This window comes from Protopterus annectens, chromosome 1.part0, assembly GCF_019279795.1.
Source record: "Protopterus annectens isolate FY-2018-M chromosome 1.part0, PAN1.0, whole genome shotgun sequence".
In the NCBI taxonomy this organism is placed as follows: domain Eukaryota; kingdom Metazoa; phylum Chordata; order Ceratodontiformes; family Protopteridae; genus Protopterus; species Protopterus annectens.
Genome location: NC_056725.1, coordinates 656,780,581 through 656,799,393, shown reverse-complemented (window position 1 = coordinate 656,799,393; position 18,813 = coordinate 656,780,581). Strand labels below are relative to the sequence as shown.

The 18,813-nt window shown below is 38.7% G+C and overlaps 1 protein-coding gene across 1 annotated transcript in view; it reads right to left on the bottom strand.

Annotated features, from left to right (window-relative positions):
• TULP4 (TUB like protein 4) overlaps positions 1-18,813 on the bottom strand; it is a gene marked incomplete in the record, with an annotated part of 1,525,147 nt that overhangs the window by 496,371 nt on the left and 1,009,963 nt on the right. The window contains 1 exon segment of the mRNA XM_044061979.1: positions 13,349-13,493. Within this exon segment, the coding sequence (XP_043917914.1) occupies positions 13,349-13,493 (145 nt within the window).

The window sequence follows — 18,813 nt, the reverse complement described above, 5'->3', positions numbered from 1 at the left end:
CAAAGCACTGGATGAGGGAAAGTCAGTACATACAGCTTACCTTGACTTGGCCAAAGCCTTTGACACAATCCCCCACGCTAACACAACTTGGCATAAATTCCTATCTCATTAGGTGAGTGGCCAACTGGCTCACAGACAGGACCCACAAGGTCAAAATAGGTGCCTCCACCTCCGACAGCAGACCTGTCACTAGTGGTGTTCCCCAAGGATCTGTCCTGGGACCCCTACTGTTTGACATCTACTTCTCAGAAGTCCAGGCAATGACAAAAGGCCTGTGGCTGACCAAGTTTGCGGACGACTGCAAGTTGGGTGCTGTCACTGACTCCCCAAATGACGTTAACATACTACAAGAGGGTCTCACAGTAATAAATGACTGGTGCCAAAGTCATGGCCTTAAGTTAAATGCAAAAAAAAAAAAGTATTATCATACCATTCAGCAAAAATATGGCCCCCTATTAATAACCACATCAATGGCAACCCCTAAGCACATGACCTGCGGAGAGAGACCTGGGTACACAAGTTGACAACAACCTCACATTCGACCATCATGTAGTGGCAGTGGTCAGAAAAGCCTTTTACTTGGTTCATTTCATAAGTAAAGGGATTGCACCTAGGAAAAAGGAGGTTATTACCTCCCTCATTAGGCCAAATAATTGAGTACAACGCCCCATTTGTTATGTACCTCTCCAAACACCTGCACCAACTAGAAAGGCCACAGAAATATCTCACAGAGAATCCATGGCCTCTGACACCTGTCCTATGTGGACAGCCTCAAATCACTATCACTCTACTGGGTATCATACAGATTGCTCAGAGGTGATCAGACAAAGCAACCATTCTGCTATTTTAAAGTTACAATCACTTATAACACAAGTAATTTCTGGTGTGTGTGTATGCGGCATCACATGTCAACTTGTAGTTTAGTTGACAGCTGTTTTGTCGACACAATTTGCTTGACAGAACAGTTGACTGACAGTTGTGTAGATCGCTATAATACCAGGGTTGGGAGGTATCCCCTTTTCCTCAGTATTCTTCGATCTCGAAGTTGGAATATTTAATTAGTGGGAGATGAATGCATCCCCTCACTCATGATGCATGCAGCAGGCTTGACACCCCCCAAAAAATGTTTTTAGTTTCGTATTCTAAGGTTAAATCAAGACGCATGATGCACTGTTTAATGTTGCTTTTTTGTTTTTGTGGTTGATGTTCCATACACTGATGTTGTTGTGTTTACATATTACCCAGTCCGTGAGTGAGTGAGCGAGTGTGTGTGTGTGTGTGTGTGTGTCTGTGTGTGTGTGTGTGTGTGTGTGTGTCTGTGTGTGTGTGTGTGTGTGTGTGTGTGTGTGTGTCTGTGTGTGTGTGTGTGTGTGTGTGTGTGTGTGTCTGTGTGTGTGTGTGTGTGTGTCTGTGTCTGTGTGTCTGTGTGTCTGTGTGTGTGTCTGTGTGTGTGTGTGTGTGTCTGTGTGTGTGTGTGTCTGTGTGTGTGTCTGTGTATTCTTCCTATTAGCAGCTTATACACACAAAACACAACTTCTGATTAGCATGGCTTTTTCCATAGCTGCAATTACACATAATTCATTTGACGTCATGTCACATTTTTTCCAAGTCACTGTATCCGTCCCCAAATCCCTTTCAAAAAACAGAATAAAAGAACTATATACAGTTCAAAGAAGAAAATACTCAAAGCCTTAGCTTCACAACACTGGCTACCTGCATTGCACTTGCTGTAAAAACAAAGATACTCATGCTGAGACACATTTTGCTAGGTTCTGCACATAAACACTTTACTCATTCTTGAATGTTTTCTACACTTGGGAGGGGAAAACATCTGCACACATTCAGTTAACACTTTTATTTAAAAACTATCTTTTTGAGAAAGTTCACTGACTAATCTTTTGAAAGGAAAATATTTTTGTGACTTCATGCTTAGGATATTCTAAAGTTAAAACTGCTGGTGAGATATTCAATTTCAAGGGAGGGTGGCCTAATGGTGAAGGTGTTTGCCTTACAAACACAAGGTGCAGGGCTTGAGTCAAACAAGGGATAATTGGCTAGGCTTAAAATGGCTAGCAAGGGCAGTTAGCTTAATACTAACTTATGAACCTATGTACCTATAAACTCTCTTTCTTTCCCCAGCATTTAGCTTTCCTGCAGCTTTCATTGTTTTGATTATGCTGGTAGGTCAGGTGATCCTATTGTTTACATTCAGACAACTTTTAGTGAGATGGCTCAGGTTTCAGTATCTTGGGGGAAGGATAACAATGCTTCTAGGAAATGCCAACAGTTTTTTCTGGTGCTCTTTTATTTACAGCCCCATAGTGATAGTAAAACATCACTTCACTGTGAAATGTAGAGAAGTGTTTTTTTTTTTTTTTTGCATCTTTCACTTTGGAGGCAGACACAAAGGTGATTTTTTTTTAAAATATTTTTGCAACACAGTTGCTTGTTTCTTTGGGTGTACATCTAATGAAAAAAGATGCAATGGATTTTACTGATGTGCTTTTTACATAATGCCCCCCCCCCCTTCAGTTTATTGCTGTGGTGGTCCTACTGCTGTTTGTTATATGAGAAAAGGGCAACACAATTATATATGAGCAGTACAGGATGCATTATTGTTGGTGGAGGAAGACTAATCAGAATGTGTCAGAAAAAAAGGCGCACTGCTACATTATAAACACTCAACAGCTAAGTCAGCTTTCAATAGCAGAATGTGGAAAAGACAGACTATTGTTCCACATTGCTAAAGAATTATCCCTGGCCCTGACATACAAATAGTGCTTCAGGGAGGTCATGTGTAAAACCGTTCAGCTTGGGTACCATCCAGAAAGACTTTTAGTGAGCTTATTCAAGAATGCTGTAAAATCTAAACTCTCCTAAAGCTGTTTTAACATACATAGGCACAGTATTTTTTTTCTTTTCTGGTTGTTTAAGCAACTCACTGCATTGCATTACAAATCTTATTCAACCTAAAATCTCACTGTGCCAGCCCTACACGTTTCAGAGACTGGATGAAATGCATTCCTGCTGTCTAACAAACATTATATCCAAAGTAATCAGGGTTTGCAATACCTATAAAATGCTGTTTTATAATCCTCCTGACTCGCATGTCATTGAAAAACAAAATACCAAACAAACAATGGACACCTGCGAGCTGTTGAAAAGTGATATAAAAATAAATAACATAAAATAAAATAAGCTTAAGCCAGAACTTTTCTCCCCGGGCCTCTGCTGAAAATGGGCATGGTCCCAGTCGGACCATCCCGGTAAACAAATATAAAATAAATAAAATAAAATAAATAAATAATATACCACATGTAGGGACTGTTCCACCCACAGTCCTACTACTTGAATAAACCCACTCAGAACTTGCACAACTTTGTACCAAGTGAATTACAGAGTTTATAGCAATAAATAATTATATGCTTGTTTCAAAAACTGTGCAGCCTTGGAAGTGGAATCTTAAAATGGTGTGGGAAAAGGGTAGTCTTTTACCTCTTTCATAACATTCTTTAGGATTGGTTATTTTTACTACTCAAGTGTTAACTCCTTGGCATACTTTTTTTTTGTCATCTCGGTTGCTCAAATGATTATATAAAGGTTGTCTTAGGTGCTGTGGATGGCTGTACCCCAAAACTCATTCTAACTAATATAAATATCCTCCAAGACTGCACCACTTTTGGGGAGAGGAACCAATTTATGAGAACCGACTATGCTGCCTGTGCCCTTTATTGGCTACAAGTAACCACTGCTGTTACTGTTTTTGTTTATGGTTGTGTTAGTTTTCAGGTCTGATTGCCATGTATGTGAGTGAGTGTGTGACATTTTTTCAGGGATGCAAATGAACTCCTCGTGCAGGAATAAATGAGAACACTGTTTGACCAGATGACTGGAAGAGGTAGTTGGCATAGGCTACATGGACTTTGGTCAAGTAGCTAACAGTACCATATTAACATACAGCGCATACATTTGGGAGCTGAGAATGTCTCAAATTATGTCCTAATAAGCTGACAGGCCTAAAAAGAATAACTTAAATCCAAAGAAAATGAAAATGGGGGTTAGCACTGCACTTACGACTGGCTTATTATGGGAGTTCAGTCACATGTTAACAACGGTTCATAGGTACATAACAGGCTAATGACCACCACGGCCTTTATAAGCCTATTCATGCTACCCATCCCAATTGTGTCCCTATGTACCATGAACATTTATTAGGAGAGGTATGTTAGTTGGGAAAGTTTTTAGAGGTTATGTGGAAGATATGTTAGTTTGGGAATTACGGACTGTCTCTGTATATCAGAGATGACCCTATTTACTATGAACTAGCAGTAATATATAATCAAGTACTGGTCCATTCCTATGTTAGCGTCAATGACTATATAGATCGATTCTGCTGCATTTCTTTTGATAATCCTATGATCTTCAAGTGGAATGAAGCATAGACAGAGCAGGCATGAAGTAGAATGGTGGAACATGGAAATCTGTGATATAAAATAAAGGTCACAGTAAAAAAAAAAAACTGGTACAACACACCCAGTGCACAAAGTACATGTACTGGTAGTAATTATGGTGCAGATACAGGGACACTGGGCAATTCTTTATATTTTACTCAAACTGAAGCTAAACCAGGACTAACATATTTTAATTAAATAATCACAAAGTCTACTTGTTTCATGATGATGCCTTAAATGTAAATTCTCTAGTGGACAATTCTTGGTAAAACATATTTAAAAGGAGTAATAGCCTGGCATCAACTGTAATGTGGGACTCTGAAATGCTACCCAGTAGTATCTTACCAGAAACAGTGAAGTACATTCTGCATAGTATACAATATGAACAAGAATACTGATCATGTTGAGTCTACCCCCCGCAAACAAAAAAAGATATGACAACAGAATTCAGGCCTCATTTGGCTGCAGGATTTGACCTTAAGAGTTCATAATTTTTGTCCTACTTCTCTGGACTTTGGCAGGCATAAATGTAGTAGTGCTTGGGAGGTCTCCTAACACTTAGCTACTGTAAAGGGTCTTCAGAGTTGGACATAATGGGTATCTGCCCAACATTTCAGTTATTCCATGAAAAAGCAATGTGTGGTCATTACCCCTCTTGCTGTCCTCTTTACTTGACCAGCCAATCGAAAAAGCATTTGTGGATAGATGCTTCCTGCATATAGGACAAGTGTTTAATTTATATTCTTGCATGTGTGTGTGTGTGTGTGTGTGTGTGTGTTTCAAATTGTATGTTCATTGCATGGGGACTGAAGAGTGGGGAGGCTATTCTAGTCCAGTGCATGATGTCAAAATGTGTGCTTCACTGAGCCATTTGCATCCCCCAACATGACTATTAGAGAAAATTCACAGCTGTGCTAAACTTATCTGTAGAGGAAATCTCAGCAGTTACCCATGTAACCCATGAGCTGTTATATTTGATGCAAGATCTTAGGTGACTATTAAAAATGCTGGACTTTGTCAAAACCTCAGCATAAAGGGAAAAAAAGCAACTCTAGTGTAATTATTTGTTTACTTAGAATTTAATAGTAATTTGTACTTTCTGTAAACTGTATTTACTATAGCACTATTTTTAAGGGTAACGTGATCCCTTCCATATTAGCTTGGTAAGCAGTAAGAGCTCCAACTTACTGAGATATTGATGATCAGGATCTGTTTAACTGGGAGCATTGGGAAGCATCAAGTACATAGAGATACTCCATATTTACAGTACCAAGTACACATGGCTCAGCATTCTTAACAGTGCTGTAGATTTAGGATTTTGTCTCTGTCTTACAGACTTTTCTTCAGAGACAGCACAGTTTGTCATACTGCCTTTTTGTTCATCTCTAAAGTATTATCAAAAGACTTACGGCATTTAGAGTCTGAGGTTCCTTTCCATACTTTTTTCAGTTTTCAGGAAAAAAAAAAAAGGAACATACACTTGACAGTTTGAAAATAAGGATTTTTCCAGAATTTTGTGTAGCTATATTTAGTCTCGGTTTGGTGCATCTCCACTTTGTCACTTACCTTTACCATTACTGTAACATGAGCACTTCACAGAGATAGCAGTTACTCATCTTGCAGAGATCCCATCACTGGTAATTTCTCATCAGTCACATGAAGCACAGTTCTTACTCTCGCTGAAGCCTAAGAGTTGACAACTGTACCAAGTAAAGGTGTCTGTCATGGCTTGCTTTGCAAGTTCCCAGACTTGTCTGCTCATCCTTCCTGTTACTGTCTTCATTCCTTACTTTAAGGTCTGTCCTTCTCTAGGCTAAATCTGCAAATAAAGGCATATTTAGTTGTCATTGACTACACTGTCATAACTCTGTAAGAATGGCATTAAAATGGATGAGAGTTGATTTTATTTTCTGGGGCCCTCTTCGTGGGACTTTGCACTTGCCGTATCTTCTGGATATTATTTTCCTTTACTACTAAAAACTTCATTCTTGATGGGGGATGCATACTTCCTTTCACTTACGCATGACATATCTGTACCAGATTTAAGGAATGCATGTGCCCGTGATCCCCAAGTTCTTCCTAGATATTCAAAGCAGTTCAGATCTCCTTGTTTATTTTATTTATTTAATTAATTAGTTTACTTTTCTAAGCATTGTGAACTTAATTTCAAACAGCAAATGTGTAGAACTGTTAAAAGAAAGGCAATGTCTATGTTTAAATAAGGCAGGCTTGGACCAGTTAAACAAAATGGTTCATTTTATTTCTTACTGAAGGTGATTTACTCCTTTATGAAACAAAGCTGAGCTCTGAGAAAATATACAAAGGAAATTAACTGTAGTATATAAGTAGCACACACACCCACACACACCCACACACACACACACACACACACACACACACACACACCCACACACACACCCACACACACCAAAATGTTCTGAAATGTGAGCACATACAGAACAGTGATAAAATGGATGGGAGATCAGCTAGCAAATACCTGATGCAAAGCAGGTATTTATAAAAGTATATACATAGACTGCCCAGCTACATACAAAGTTTCTGCAAGCAAAAGGTGTTGATTCTCCTAGTAGCTGGATATTGCAAAAAGCTTTTTTTAAGGCTGTCTCGCTATGTTAAACGGGTTTAACATAGTGAGACAGCCTTAAAGAAAGCAACGGAGAAAGGAAGAGCTCTGTTGCTTTTTTAAAGCTGTCTCGCTATGTTAAACTCCTTTAACATAGCGAGACAGTTTCTAAAAAGCAATGGAGATCTTGCATTTTCCGTTGCTGTAAAAAAAAAAAAAAACTTATACTAATGGAAAAAGTCAAGGCGACCGGACCTTTTTCCATTAGTATAAGTCTGATTTACAACGTGCACGCTGACCAATCTTTGGAATATTAATGGGGGGGTCATTGTACAATCTTCTTTTTTTGCAGGTAACTCATTGGTGATGATTAATTCCCCAGTAGTGCTATTGATTATAGTTCCATTTTTTTTTTTATTTCAGTAAATGCTGACGAAACCTGTTGCTCTATTAACTTTTTAGGCGAGTTAGAATAAATATGCCCCACAAAACTGTCCCTTATTTTCTTTGTCACCCTCCCCGCTTTTATCTTTAGCTTTGTTGAGTAAAGAAGTTGATAGGCTGCAAAAGAAGAAAAATACAACCCACAAACAAAAGATGAAAATGTCATATTAAATTTACGACTTTGAAAGTGCCTTACCTTTGAAAGACCAAAGCTTAACCGTAATAAAACATTTTCACCTACAGTCTGTGGGGTTTACGACAATTTTGTTTAATCGGAACTGGGTGTCAGGAAACGTTTTCCCAGGGGAATCAAAACAATCCTGGGAATATCAAAAAAAGTAGCAACAGGCAGGGGGTAGAAAAAAAAAGGACAATGTCAGCTTGTGGGAGGTTATGATTGAGTGAAGTGAGAGCAGGACGCTCTGCTGAACTAAAACCTTAAAATGCAAAGAAAATACAGTGAAACACGGGGTAAATAAAATGTGCATTTTTTTTTATAACAAAAACTACCTATTGTCAGGAAAAAAAGAAAAGATTGTCTGAACACCATATCTTTGACACTCTCCCTATAAATTTCAAATTTCTCAAAACTTGCTTTCACTGCCCTACTAAGAGTAAACTGAGATCACTCTAACAGATCCACTGAACAGGTCACAGACTGTAGTTTCTCAACATCTCTAACTGATGTACTTCTTGTGTACATCAGTTCAACTTTTCATAGGTTCATATGTGTGTACTAGACTAATGGCCCTGGAGCCTTTACAAGACTAGCCCATAGGATTACCCTGGCACCGTGCCATCCGACCTTAGTTCCCAGTGCCTCTGTCCAGTCACTTTGCTTTTTCCACTTAGACAAGCCACATGCCTGTAATTTGCTAAGACAACAGCTTACAGAAGATCTACACTGGTCCTGGAATCTTCACTTTGCTTTCATTATTTAATGTGCTACCTCACAATAATGAGAAAATAAACTATGCTTGACTAAATATACACTGCATTAGTCTAGTCTTCCAAAACAAGTTGTGCATATCAAGAAGCTTGTATTAAATTGTATGCTTAGATGAGCAATTCCATACACCCCTCATAGTCCAGCCCACCCCTACCCCCCGCTTCAGTTCTCAACCTTGTTTATATCTTTACTATTACATCTTCTGTGTCAAGCTGCAATGTAAATGATAACCTAGTTTGCTTTTCTAATGGCTTCCTGTTATTAAACAAGTCAGTTACCGCAACTCAGAAAAAGTTCTTTTTTCAAATGCACCATGCATTACTGTACTTATGCTATGATTCAGTGTTTAGAAACACACTTTTCTACTACTACTATACTGCATTTTACATTTATGTTAAACTATTTAACACAAAATATATATATGAAAAGTTATTCTACTTGCATATACTTTTCCCTACTGTAGTGGCATTACATTACTGTTTTTACTGTTTCATATTTTTCTTCTACTCATCTGAAATGAACAGCTTGACTTCTGTTAGAGTTCATTAGAGCTTAGCAAGCAGATGGTAAATGTTTCTTTTAATTACGTAACCATGACAAAAAGTTATATACCATGTACTTGCATGGAATATCTGTGAGATAAGCTTGCTGAAAGTAAACACACAAACCATGTTAAGACTGTAGCATGAGAAATGTTTTAAGCTATCCTCCCATGTGTATACCTTTTTATCTGTTTACTCCTTTTACCCTTGGAAATGTGTGCATGTGTTGTATCATAAGTTGGGAAAGCTTTGGTCTTTGTACGAACCAGTTTGGGTTTTTTTTCTACTTTTAAGACATAAAAAGGTTTGCTTCTCTGCATATGGTTGAATCTCTCTATTGCTGAGATAGTCCTGATACTTTGTGTTAATAATGTGTTTGCATCCAGAATCTTTTGGCAGTGAGTACTGAATTGAACAGCTGCATGATATTATGTTTTAACTAGTATTCCTTTTCACTACATTTGGTTCCTTCATGATCAAACACAACACAATGAGATTTGTATGCTTTAGCTACCCACGCATTTTAAAAATAAACAGCATATAACGTAGCTGACACTCAGCAGCTCCTTCACTACTTATCCAAGTTGATCTTTTGCATAGTCCTAACTGTCTCAACACAGAAGCTTCTATTTCAAATCTTAGTTTCTCCTGAATGGCACAAAAGACTCCTGCTTTTCAGCTTTCCCACTAGTTCAAGCAACTCACAGTGGGGCTAATCTTGATCATTTCTGCCACTATTGAATAAGTGCACCTGTCAGCCTTCTTCCTGTTCTTCACTTCCTTGCAGTACCAGCATCTGCAATGAATCCAAGCTTCTCCTAATTCTTCTAGTCTGCTAACGGGCTTCTCTCTCTGACTCAATCATTTTGTTTTGGAGCAAGGGAAATAGCTTCACTGACGCAGGCTGTTTTGGAACTCTCTTACTTGTGCAGAATCTAAAAAAAGCGGCCTCTTGACCTCACTGAGCAAAGTTCTGTTGACTGAACTTTTTTAAGCTTCTCCAAAGCCAGACTTGCTTCCATATACATGCTTGACTCACCTGGAAAAATATTCTAAATACTGTTGAGTATACCAGTTTGAATCGCAGCTTCGTGAACACTCTTAATGACTAGAATAAACTTGCTCTTCTTTTGTCTAGTATAAACACAGCAATCATTTCCCACAAATACCCTGGCACCAGTAATGCTCAACACGTTTCCTTTTGCCATAGCTTTGTCTAAAACATTTCCATCCACTGGTATGACTGCATTTTAAACAATAAAGGTATTACCTTCTTTCTGGAGGCTAAATGAAGTGCATAAATTGTTCTGCGTCTCAGTTAACAAACCCTCCACTGAAACACCAGTCCAGTTACTTATCTGTGTCCTCATATAGTAAATACAGCCCACTCCTGTATTAAAGAAAATCTCAAGCCTTTTCTTCATGCCCTATCTTCTAGACTGACCATTTTCTGAAAGCTTTATTCATTTAATGCTTTAATCCTGTCATTCTTTCCTCATTTCCATTTCTGATTTCTGCAAATTTAGCAGTTCATTAGATTGATTTTTAATACTTGTATTTACCAACCACTTTTCATTTGTTCACAAAGCCAAATTCAAACAGAGAGAACCAAACAGTGTCCCGGTCAGCGGTAAAAAAAGTGTTAAATCACTAAGTAAATCACAAAGCGAGGAAACACAAAAAAGTCTCGAATAAAATAAGCCAAGCAATTAAAAAAGAAACATTTATTAGGCACATTTAGCACTTTCGGCCCTCTAATGCCTTGGGAATTCTTCAGAGTAAAAGAACTTACTCTCGAGTTCATTACAGAAATGCTCAATTAAAAACCATGCCCATATTCACTAGTCAGTCCCCTAGAATTTTAAAGAAACAGGACCATTTAAATTCACATTATTACGTTGCTAAAAAGTACTCCATATGAAATACACATCTAAATTCGGAATAACCTAATATTCATCGCAAAGTCCAAATTAAAGTTAAAAACTCTAAAAACATTCTTTCATATTCATACAAACACCTAAGATGTTTATCATCTTAACAGTTTACTGTCTAACCTACTGCCTTCAATTTTAGGCAACAAGTAAGGGATGTATAGACTTACTGAGGTCATAAGGAGCCATGGCATTGGTCTTAAGTTGCCACTCAAGTTCCTTACATTCCAACCTTACCTTCCAAGGGCCACCAATGTGGTCCTGGTCCACTATATCCACGATGAAGAAACTAAATTCATGTCCTTCATGGTTTCAGATGCGATTCCGGAGAGGACTACAAGGGTCTTGTTTTTTGACATCCCTCAAGTGCATGTAAACCCTTTCTTTCAATGCTCTTTCGGTTCTGCCGATATAAAAAGAGGTGCATTTTCTACATGAAGCAATATAAACTACCCTTCCTGGTGTTACAATTGCACCTCCCGGACTTGGTGATTTTCCCAAACCCTTGAACCATTGTTCTTACATAGTCTCCCGAAGTCCCACAATTTTAAACATTTCTGAATGCATTTGGTCTATTTTTTTTCTTACAGTTTACTGGAAGCCATCTCCTACACTGATGCCATACACGGCTCTGCTTTCTACTGATCATCTTCAGAGTCTCCTCTTCTAGACCTTTTTTCTCTCTCTCTCTGTTTTTTGTCCCCCCTCCCCACGGCCAGAGATTTTATTTGCAGAAATTCAGAGTATCTGTGAAAACTCATGTACTGATCTGTTGTTTCACAAGTCTTGAACTTTCTAGACGCTGAGCACAGGAACTGTTTCGCAAAGTACATCAAAATTAACATCCAGTCTGTGAAGGCACAAATAAATAAATACATTTAAAAATGAATGTAACAGGAACTGAATGACCTGTCTTTGCCAGGTGTGTGACACCACCACGGGCACCAGAGAGAGATACATGTATCTCAAACTGCAGGTGAAACAGAATAAATCAGCTAAGCCAGGGTCTGCTGAACTGAAAATCCCTACAGTTTCACACTGCAGAACCCTGATGACACCAGATAACTAGTCTGGAACATGACAGCTAGGATTTGTCAAAATAATAGTGCAAAGTCAAGCATCTGAGAATCATAAAAACTGTGCAAGTATAATTATAATTAAGTATACTCATTGAGTACAATGTCGCCTTTGAATGCATGTGCCCAGAAACATGAAATAACTGGAACACCTACAGAAATACCTTACCAAAAAGATACAAGGCCTAAACAACCTGTCCTACATAGACTGACTCATTGTCCTGCAGACTGCTATGAGATGACCTGTGTCTGGCATACAAGGCATGCTCTGACCCATTATTAATGGATTTACTGCACATCAGCAAGTCAAATGTCATCAGAAATACCTGGTCTAGGAATCTAAATTGAATCTGCAACATTAACAGAGTGGTTTGGAGGGACAGGTATATCTCAAAGAGGATATCGCTATTCTTGGAAAGGCCCCTCCCATCCACATAAAACAAACTTCACCCCGTCCATGTTAAAGCACAACGTGGATCTATGAATGAGTATTGGAAAATTTACCCCAGGACTGCTTCCATGTACAGAAACACCTCCCTTGCATGGGATCCCTCAAATTATCTATGGTATGATCACAGATATTTTCCTTAAGGATAATATAGAATTATAGACGATGGGATGTGTAAGATAATCTAACCAAAGAGGAGAGGTTAAAATTCAAGTACCAAAAGGGAAATTGGCTAGGCTTAAAATGGCACACAAGGGCATCTAGCCTAGTACTTGCCTATGAATGTATAAATGGAGGAAGAAACTGATAAGCACAAACGGCTTGAAACAGACTTATGGCAATCATAACAGAGGATCTAAAAGGAGGGCTTCTAGACAAACATTTCATAACAAAATCAGATACAAGACATGGCATATGGATGGAAAAGAGCAAAGTGAAAATAAGGTGAACACTTTTTCCCCAGAAATAGTGGTGAAACTCTCAGCACAGGACACAGTAAAGACAACAAAGGGAGAAAAAAGAAAAAAAAAACATTGGGAATAACAAAAAGATGATACAAATATGACAATGAAAAAAGAACACAATAAAACTGTGAAGTCTCTAGCAGGTAACACAACTGGCAAAATAAATAAACCTAGTCTTTATGTTCGATCTAAGTCCATTTTTTTCTCTCTTTTTTTATATTCTGAAGTTTATCAAATACAAATATGTTGTACACTTATTCTAGAAATCAACAGCTTTTGCAAAAGACCTGTCAAAAGGCTTACTCAGACATTCCAGGTTTCTGTAAACAATACAAAATTAAAAAGAGTTGAAATTTCTGCTCTGTGACTCAGCTGAAGCACTTACTTGAATCCTTTCTCTGAAACACTAGTACAATGTACTACTCACAGCAAAAATGTTAAGCTAAGAACTAGATTTACCTGGGAAGTTTGGGTGATTTGCTAGCCCTTGTAATCTTTGGAGACTTCTTTCCACCCCAGTCATCACTCAACTCAATATCGCTGGAGTCTGAGCAGTTGCAGCTGTCAATCATTGTGGACATCAAACTGTTTCCATAGACTTCATCTAAGCAAGAGAAAGTACAGAGCAGACACTGCCTGTAGTTCTTAGCCATAACAGAACACACATTTCATATAACACAAACAAATATAAAATAACGCACAAGACCTAAGAAAAGATGAAGCAGTTTCAGAAAAAATGAAAAACTGTAATGTGACAATACAATGAATAGGACAGGATTACAAACATTTCTCATCTCCTCACTTATGTAGCCAAGTCAGTATCCGAAAAAGTTATACATTTATAAACATGCTAGAAATTTACAAGTGTGTGTTGCTGCTTCAGACAGTGATAGTTCTATGAACAAAAACTGTGTGAACCCCTTTGAATGAACTATTTATTGTGCTTAGTGTATATATAATATATAACACTGTGCTGTAACCACTGTTGATTACATATACTAAAAGCAGTGATAATATTCAGGGAATTCCAACTTGCAGCAACCACAGTTTCTTGTAATGTATACCTTTAGTGGAAACTGGCCTTTTGTATACCACCTTTGTAAGTAACCAGCTTCACAATTTATAAAAAATAAAGTATGAACTTCTGGTATTCGATGTCTATTACATTACATTCGATATAACCAGTATCTGTTATACCACCTACAGGAAAAAAACAGTATCTGTTATACCACTTACAGGAAACTACTACTGGAATTATAATTATGCAAGTTGTTAATCAACCTGCTCTAATGTACTAATTTTAATGACAGCAATGTTTGTAGTGTAACCTCAATTGGTTACAAATACATTTTCTTATACATTAGCAAGTGTGTTGCCTTGCCAGCTGAAGGGAGCCATCACCATAACCCTGGCTACCTAAATTCTACTAGCGAGTCCTACAGTTAAGGAGTCGATGGGGGGATAGCAAAGTTGGTACCATTTTACCATCATTCCTATCCCAGAGGGAGGGGTGGGGTTACAAGCACAGATGGCAGCTCTGCTTGTCACACCAGGTTATTTATCACACATTTACACACAGCAAGGGTATGCAGTGATAAGACATTCTAGACTGTAATGGTCTTATATCATTGTACGTTGGAAAACAAAATCCTTATGACCATGAGTATGACATTCCACTGGGATGCCTCACTCTCCTTTCAAGCAACAGTATGCTTTCCAATTTAGTCCAGGAAGATCAGGAGCAATTCCAGAGGTCAAGATCGAGGACAGGCACCAGCCAACAGTTTGCACAATAGGTGCCAAAAAATATAACAAAAACAAAAAGTGTGTTGACCAGAAGATGACTTGTAATGTACTGATGCTAATGGAAACGTACATCTTGTAATGCACACATGCATTACTGTACTATCATCTATACTGTACATTTAGGACATGCATCTTGTAATACACACATGCATTACTGTGCTACCATCCTATTCTGCAGTATTTACTTTGGATGCCAAATTAATTTTTCATATACTAAACTTTAGGACCTGGTGTAACATAACAAACATGACTGGAAAAACACAGTTGTGTAAGTAAATTTCCCTAACAGTAGATGTTCACATGATGACCGCTGCAGTAACCTTAGCTATACTTGTTATATCCAGCTTACAAAGGTTCAGGGCACCTTCCACATGCTCAAACCATTAGTCAGCTTGAGCTGAGCTGACTAAATGTCAGGTTTGAGCACAAATGCTTCAAATCTTCCATGCCATCAGAGAAAGGGAGGCTATAACCTTAATGAGGACAATATTTGGAAAACAAAATTAAAGGGTCTATATCAGAACATCAAACACTTAGGTTGTCGAACGCCTAAACGTCAACACCTAAATGTCGAACGTTCAAAACCGTGACCAGCCAATTACACAAAATTTTTCCCCATGAAAAAAATTTGCTTGGCCAACAAAAAAACATACTTTAAAACCCTAATCAAGTGGGGGGGTGCCCCCCCCCCAAGTAAATATACCATCTCTGAGATCGCTCTACATCGAGGAAAAGGGCAAATCCCCAATGACAGCCAAGCAAATTTTTGCCCTGGGAAAAAAATTGCGTAACTGGCTGGTCGCAGTTTTGAGCATTTGACGTTTAGATGTCGATGTTTAAAGTCTGACAACCTAAATATTCGACAATGTAATAGGAACTCAAATTAAAGGTCCTCATCCTAGCAATGAAAACATGCAAAAAAAGTGGGGGGGGGGTGGAGGAAGGCAGCAGCTACTGCAGCAGTGATCATTCAAACTTCTATTATTATTGCAAATTTACTTACACAACTGTACTACGTTGATCATATGGATCACTGCTGCAGTAGCCTTAGCTATATGGGTAGGTTACCACAGTTTATACTGACTGGGAGGAGGAAGGATGAGGGTCCAAATAGAAAACCTTTTCCACCTGCTAATACATGATTTACTACTAGAAGATTTTCTTACCTTCTTTAATACCTGCTGCATGTCCTCGGAAAATATGTGCCTAAAATATCAAGATTCTATCATTTAGGGACTTCCCAGATGGCTGCACATTGAGTAACTACTTATTTCTAACTCTCCCAGAGTAAAAACGGAAACTCAGCAGATAAGGCCAGTAGACTTGTGTTTACAGGTACATTTCAGTAACTGGCTAGCAAGTGCACTGCCTGGATGCCAGGAATTAAGAAATACAGAAGACCTGAACAAAAAAAATCAGCTACAAAAAGTGAGGAAGAAACACTTCATAGGATCATAGGAGATTACGAGGATAATGGCTCTGGGGCCCTTACAACCCTAGCCAAGAGTTTATCCCCAAAAAATAAACCTCAATCAGCACATCACCCCTGTCAGTGAGGGACACAGGTGGAACCCTTCGGACAAATTTGTGGTTACTCATCCACTCATCAAGGATGTGCTTGAAGAGGGGCAGTGACGTACTTTGTTTGACGTGTATGGGGACCCTATTCCAGAGACGGGGCAGCGTCTGGGAGACAAACCTGCCTCTCCAGTAGGTCAACAGGATCAGTGTAAGTGGTACCGTGAAGAACTAATTCAGAAAAAAAACTGAGCTTTTCCATGGAGGTTTCTGACATAACTGAAAAAGGCTTTGTGATTAGCCTTTGTTTCGGAGGCTAGTTTCAATTCATAATTGGCTTTTGAGGTTTTCACTAGTGATCTAATTTGCTTGTTGAGGTTAAGGAGAGAGTTTTTCCAATTGCGAATTTGTGCCTTTTTACCCTTGGACAACAGTTTCTTCCTTTTGTTGTAAAGGCTGTTGATAGAGGATGTCCACCACATATGTGTTTCCTTGAGGATCAGATTTTAGTTCTGCTGGGTATGGCTGAGTCCATGCAGCTGTATAAGAGCTTGTATACTGCACTGGCACATACTGTTCAGCTTAATTGTTTGATCCCCTGAGAGGGGCAGAGGTGTGAAGCTACAGATACCCTCCCTTAGAAGGCTGTAGTCAGTTTTTGAGAAGTTTTTTAGCCTGGTTACGGCTGGGGAGTTGGGTGGGATAGACACTTTGAATGAGACAGACCGATGGTCTGATCTCACCAGGGAAGAACTTACTATGGTGATGGTGCAGATGTCGCCCATGTTGGTGAGAACCAAGTCTAGAATGCTATCTCCCCTTGTGAGGGATGAGACAAGCTAGTCTAATGCATTACACTTAATGGGGAAAGTCCTGCAGCTATTCAGCAAAAAGCAATGCAACCTTTAGACATGACTTCCAGTAACATACAAGAAGATACTAGACAAATGCATACAGACCTGGTTAAAATAAACAAAACAATGATGAAGTATATCAACACAAACAGCAAAAGGCTGGAAAAAATAGAAGAAGCTTTAAACAGACATTCAGATGAGATGATAAAGCTGCAAAAATCATAGGTCGAAATAAAGAAAAGGTTAGCTGAATATGAGACTGCTCAGGAACAGATGTTTTAAAAAGTAATAGAATTAGAGGACAGAACATGTAAGGAAAACCTGCGATTTCCAGCTATAACAGAGAAGCTGGAAGAAACAGAGTGTATTAATTTTATGAAAGCACAAATAAGCAACTGGACTGGTATTCCACAGCAGGAGTTGTTAGCTGAAAGGGCACATTGTGTGTACCCTCCAAACCAGGCTATAAAAAAGCAACCTACACCTTTAATAGTAAAGATGCAAGCCTACCAGCGGAAGGAGTTGATTCTGACAAAATTGTGGCAGAAGGACAAAGTACTAAAAGACCTATGAGTGTTTATGGAGAATGACTACTCATTGTACACAAGGCAGATGAGGAGTGCATTTACTCCACAAGTCAGGGAATGTCGAGATGCAGGTGTAACATTCAAACTGCTGTACTCCACCCTCTTTACGGTATTCTTCCCTGGAGGGACAAAATCATTTTCTGATGACGTACATGCTAAGGAGGAAATACAAAAGTTTGTCCAGCAAAAAGTAAGCTGTGAAGCAGATTCTGCTTCTTGTTCTTCTGGCAATAAAGACAAGAGAAATTGTACCTGTGAAACCTTTTCAAATTTTTCAACAGAAAATGTTGGATAGAAGGAAGGGAGCATGACAGTTGACTAGAAGAATCAAGAGTACACTGAAAATGAAGCAGAGAGAGGATTTCGGAGATGAACAATAATAAAACTCGTAACTTAATATAGGATTACAATGCAATAATTATACTTGGGAAATATGACAGAACAAGAAAATCTGGAAATAATGGACTTTTTCAGAATTTGCTGGACTTGTGGGGGACTCTAAAGCATATGTCCTACTTCATGTCATTAATGTTTGCAAAAGTGCTTTAGGGAGGGGAAGAGAGTGGAGAAAGTTAACTAAGTAAAGATTTTTTTCTTAAAAGGTACCAATTTTGTGGCATGTGGTTTTCTTTACATGCTATAAAGTAACATTTTTTTCAGTTATTTTTAAATGTTCATAGGTTCATACTAGGCTATCTGCCCTAGGGCATTTATAAGCCTAGCCAGAATGTGTTTGGCTTTCGCCACCCATTTTAAATTTATTTTGCTATGCCCTTTTTCGAGGTTAGTATACTGTGCCTCTGTCTAACAGTGACACAGAAGTGATACCCGGGGTAAACCTACGATCTCCCATCCACTCATCAAGATTCCTCTTGAAGAGTGTCAATGAGGGACTCTGCCTAACCTGGACTGGGATTTTATTCCAGAGTGAAGGAAGCCTCTGGGCTATGAATCTGTCCCTCCAGCATGTCCTATTTATTTCAGTGCTGAGGTTCAAGTCTCTCGAGCGTAGAGCTTGATGGGATTTGGATTTTCTGAGGTGCAGCATGTCCATTAATTCCGGGTTGGACATGGCTTTATATGTCAGGCACAGATCGCCTCTGAACAGGCGGTATGCCACTGAGTAGAGCTGGAGTTTCTTTAACCGGCAGCATATGGC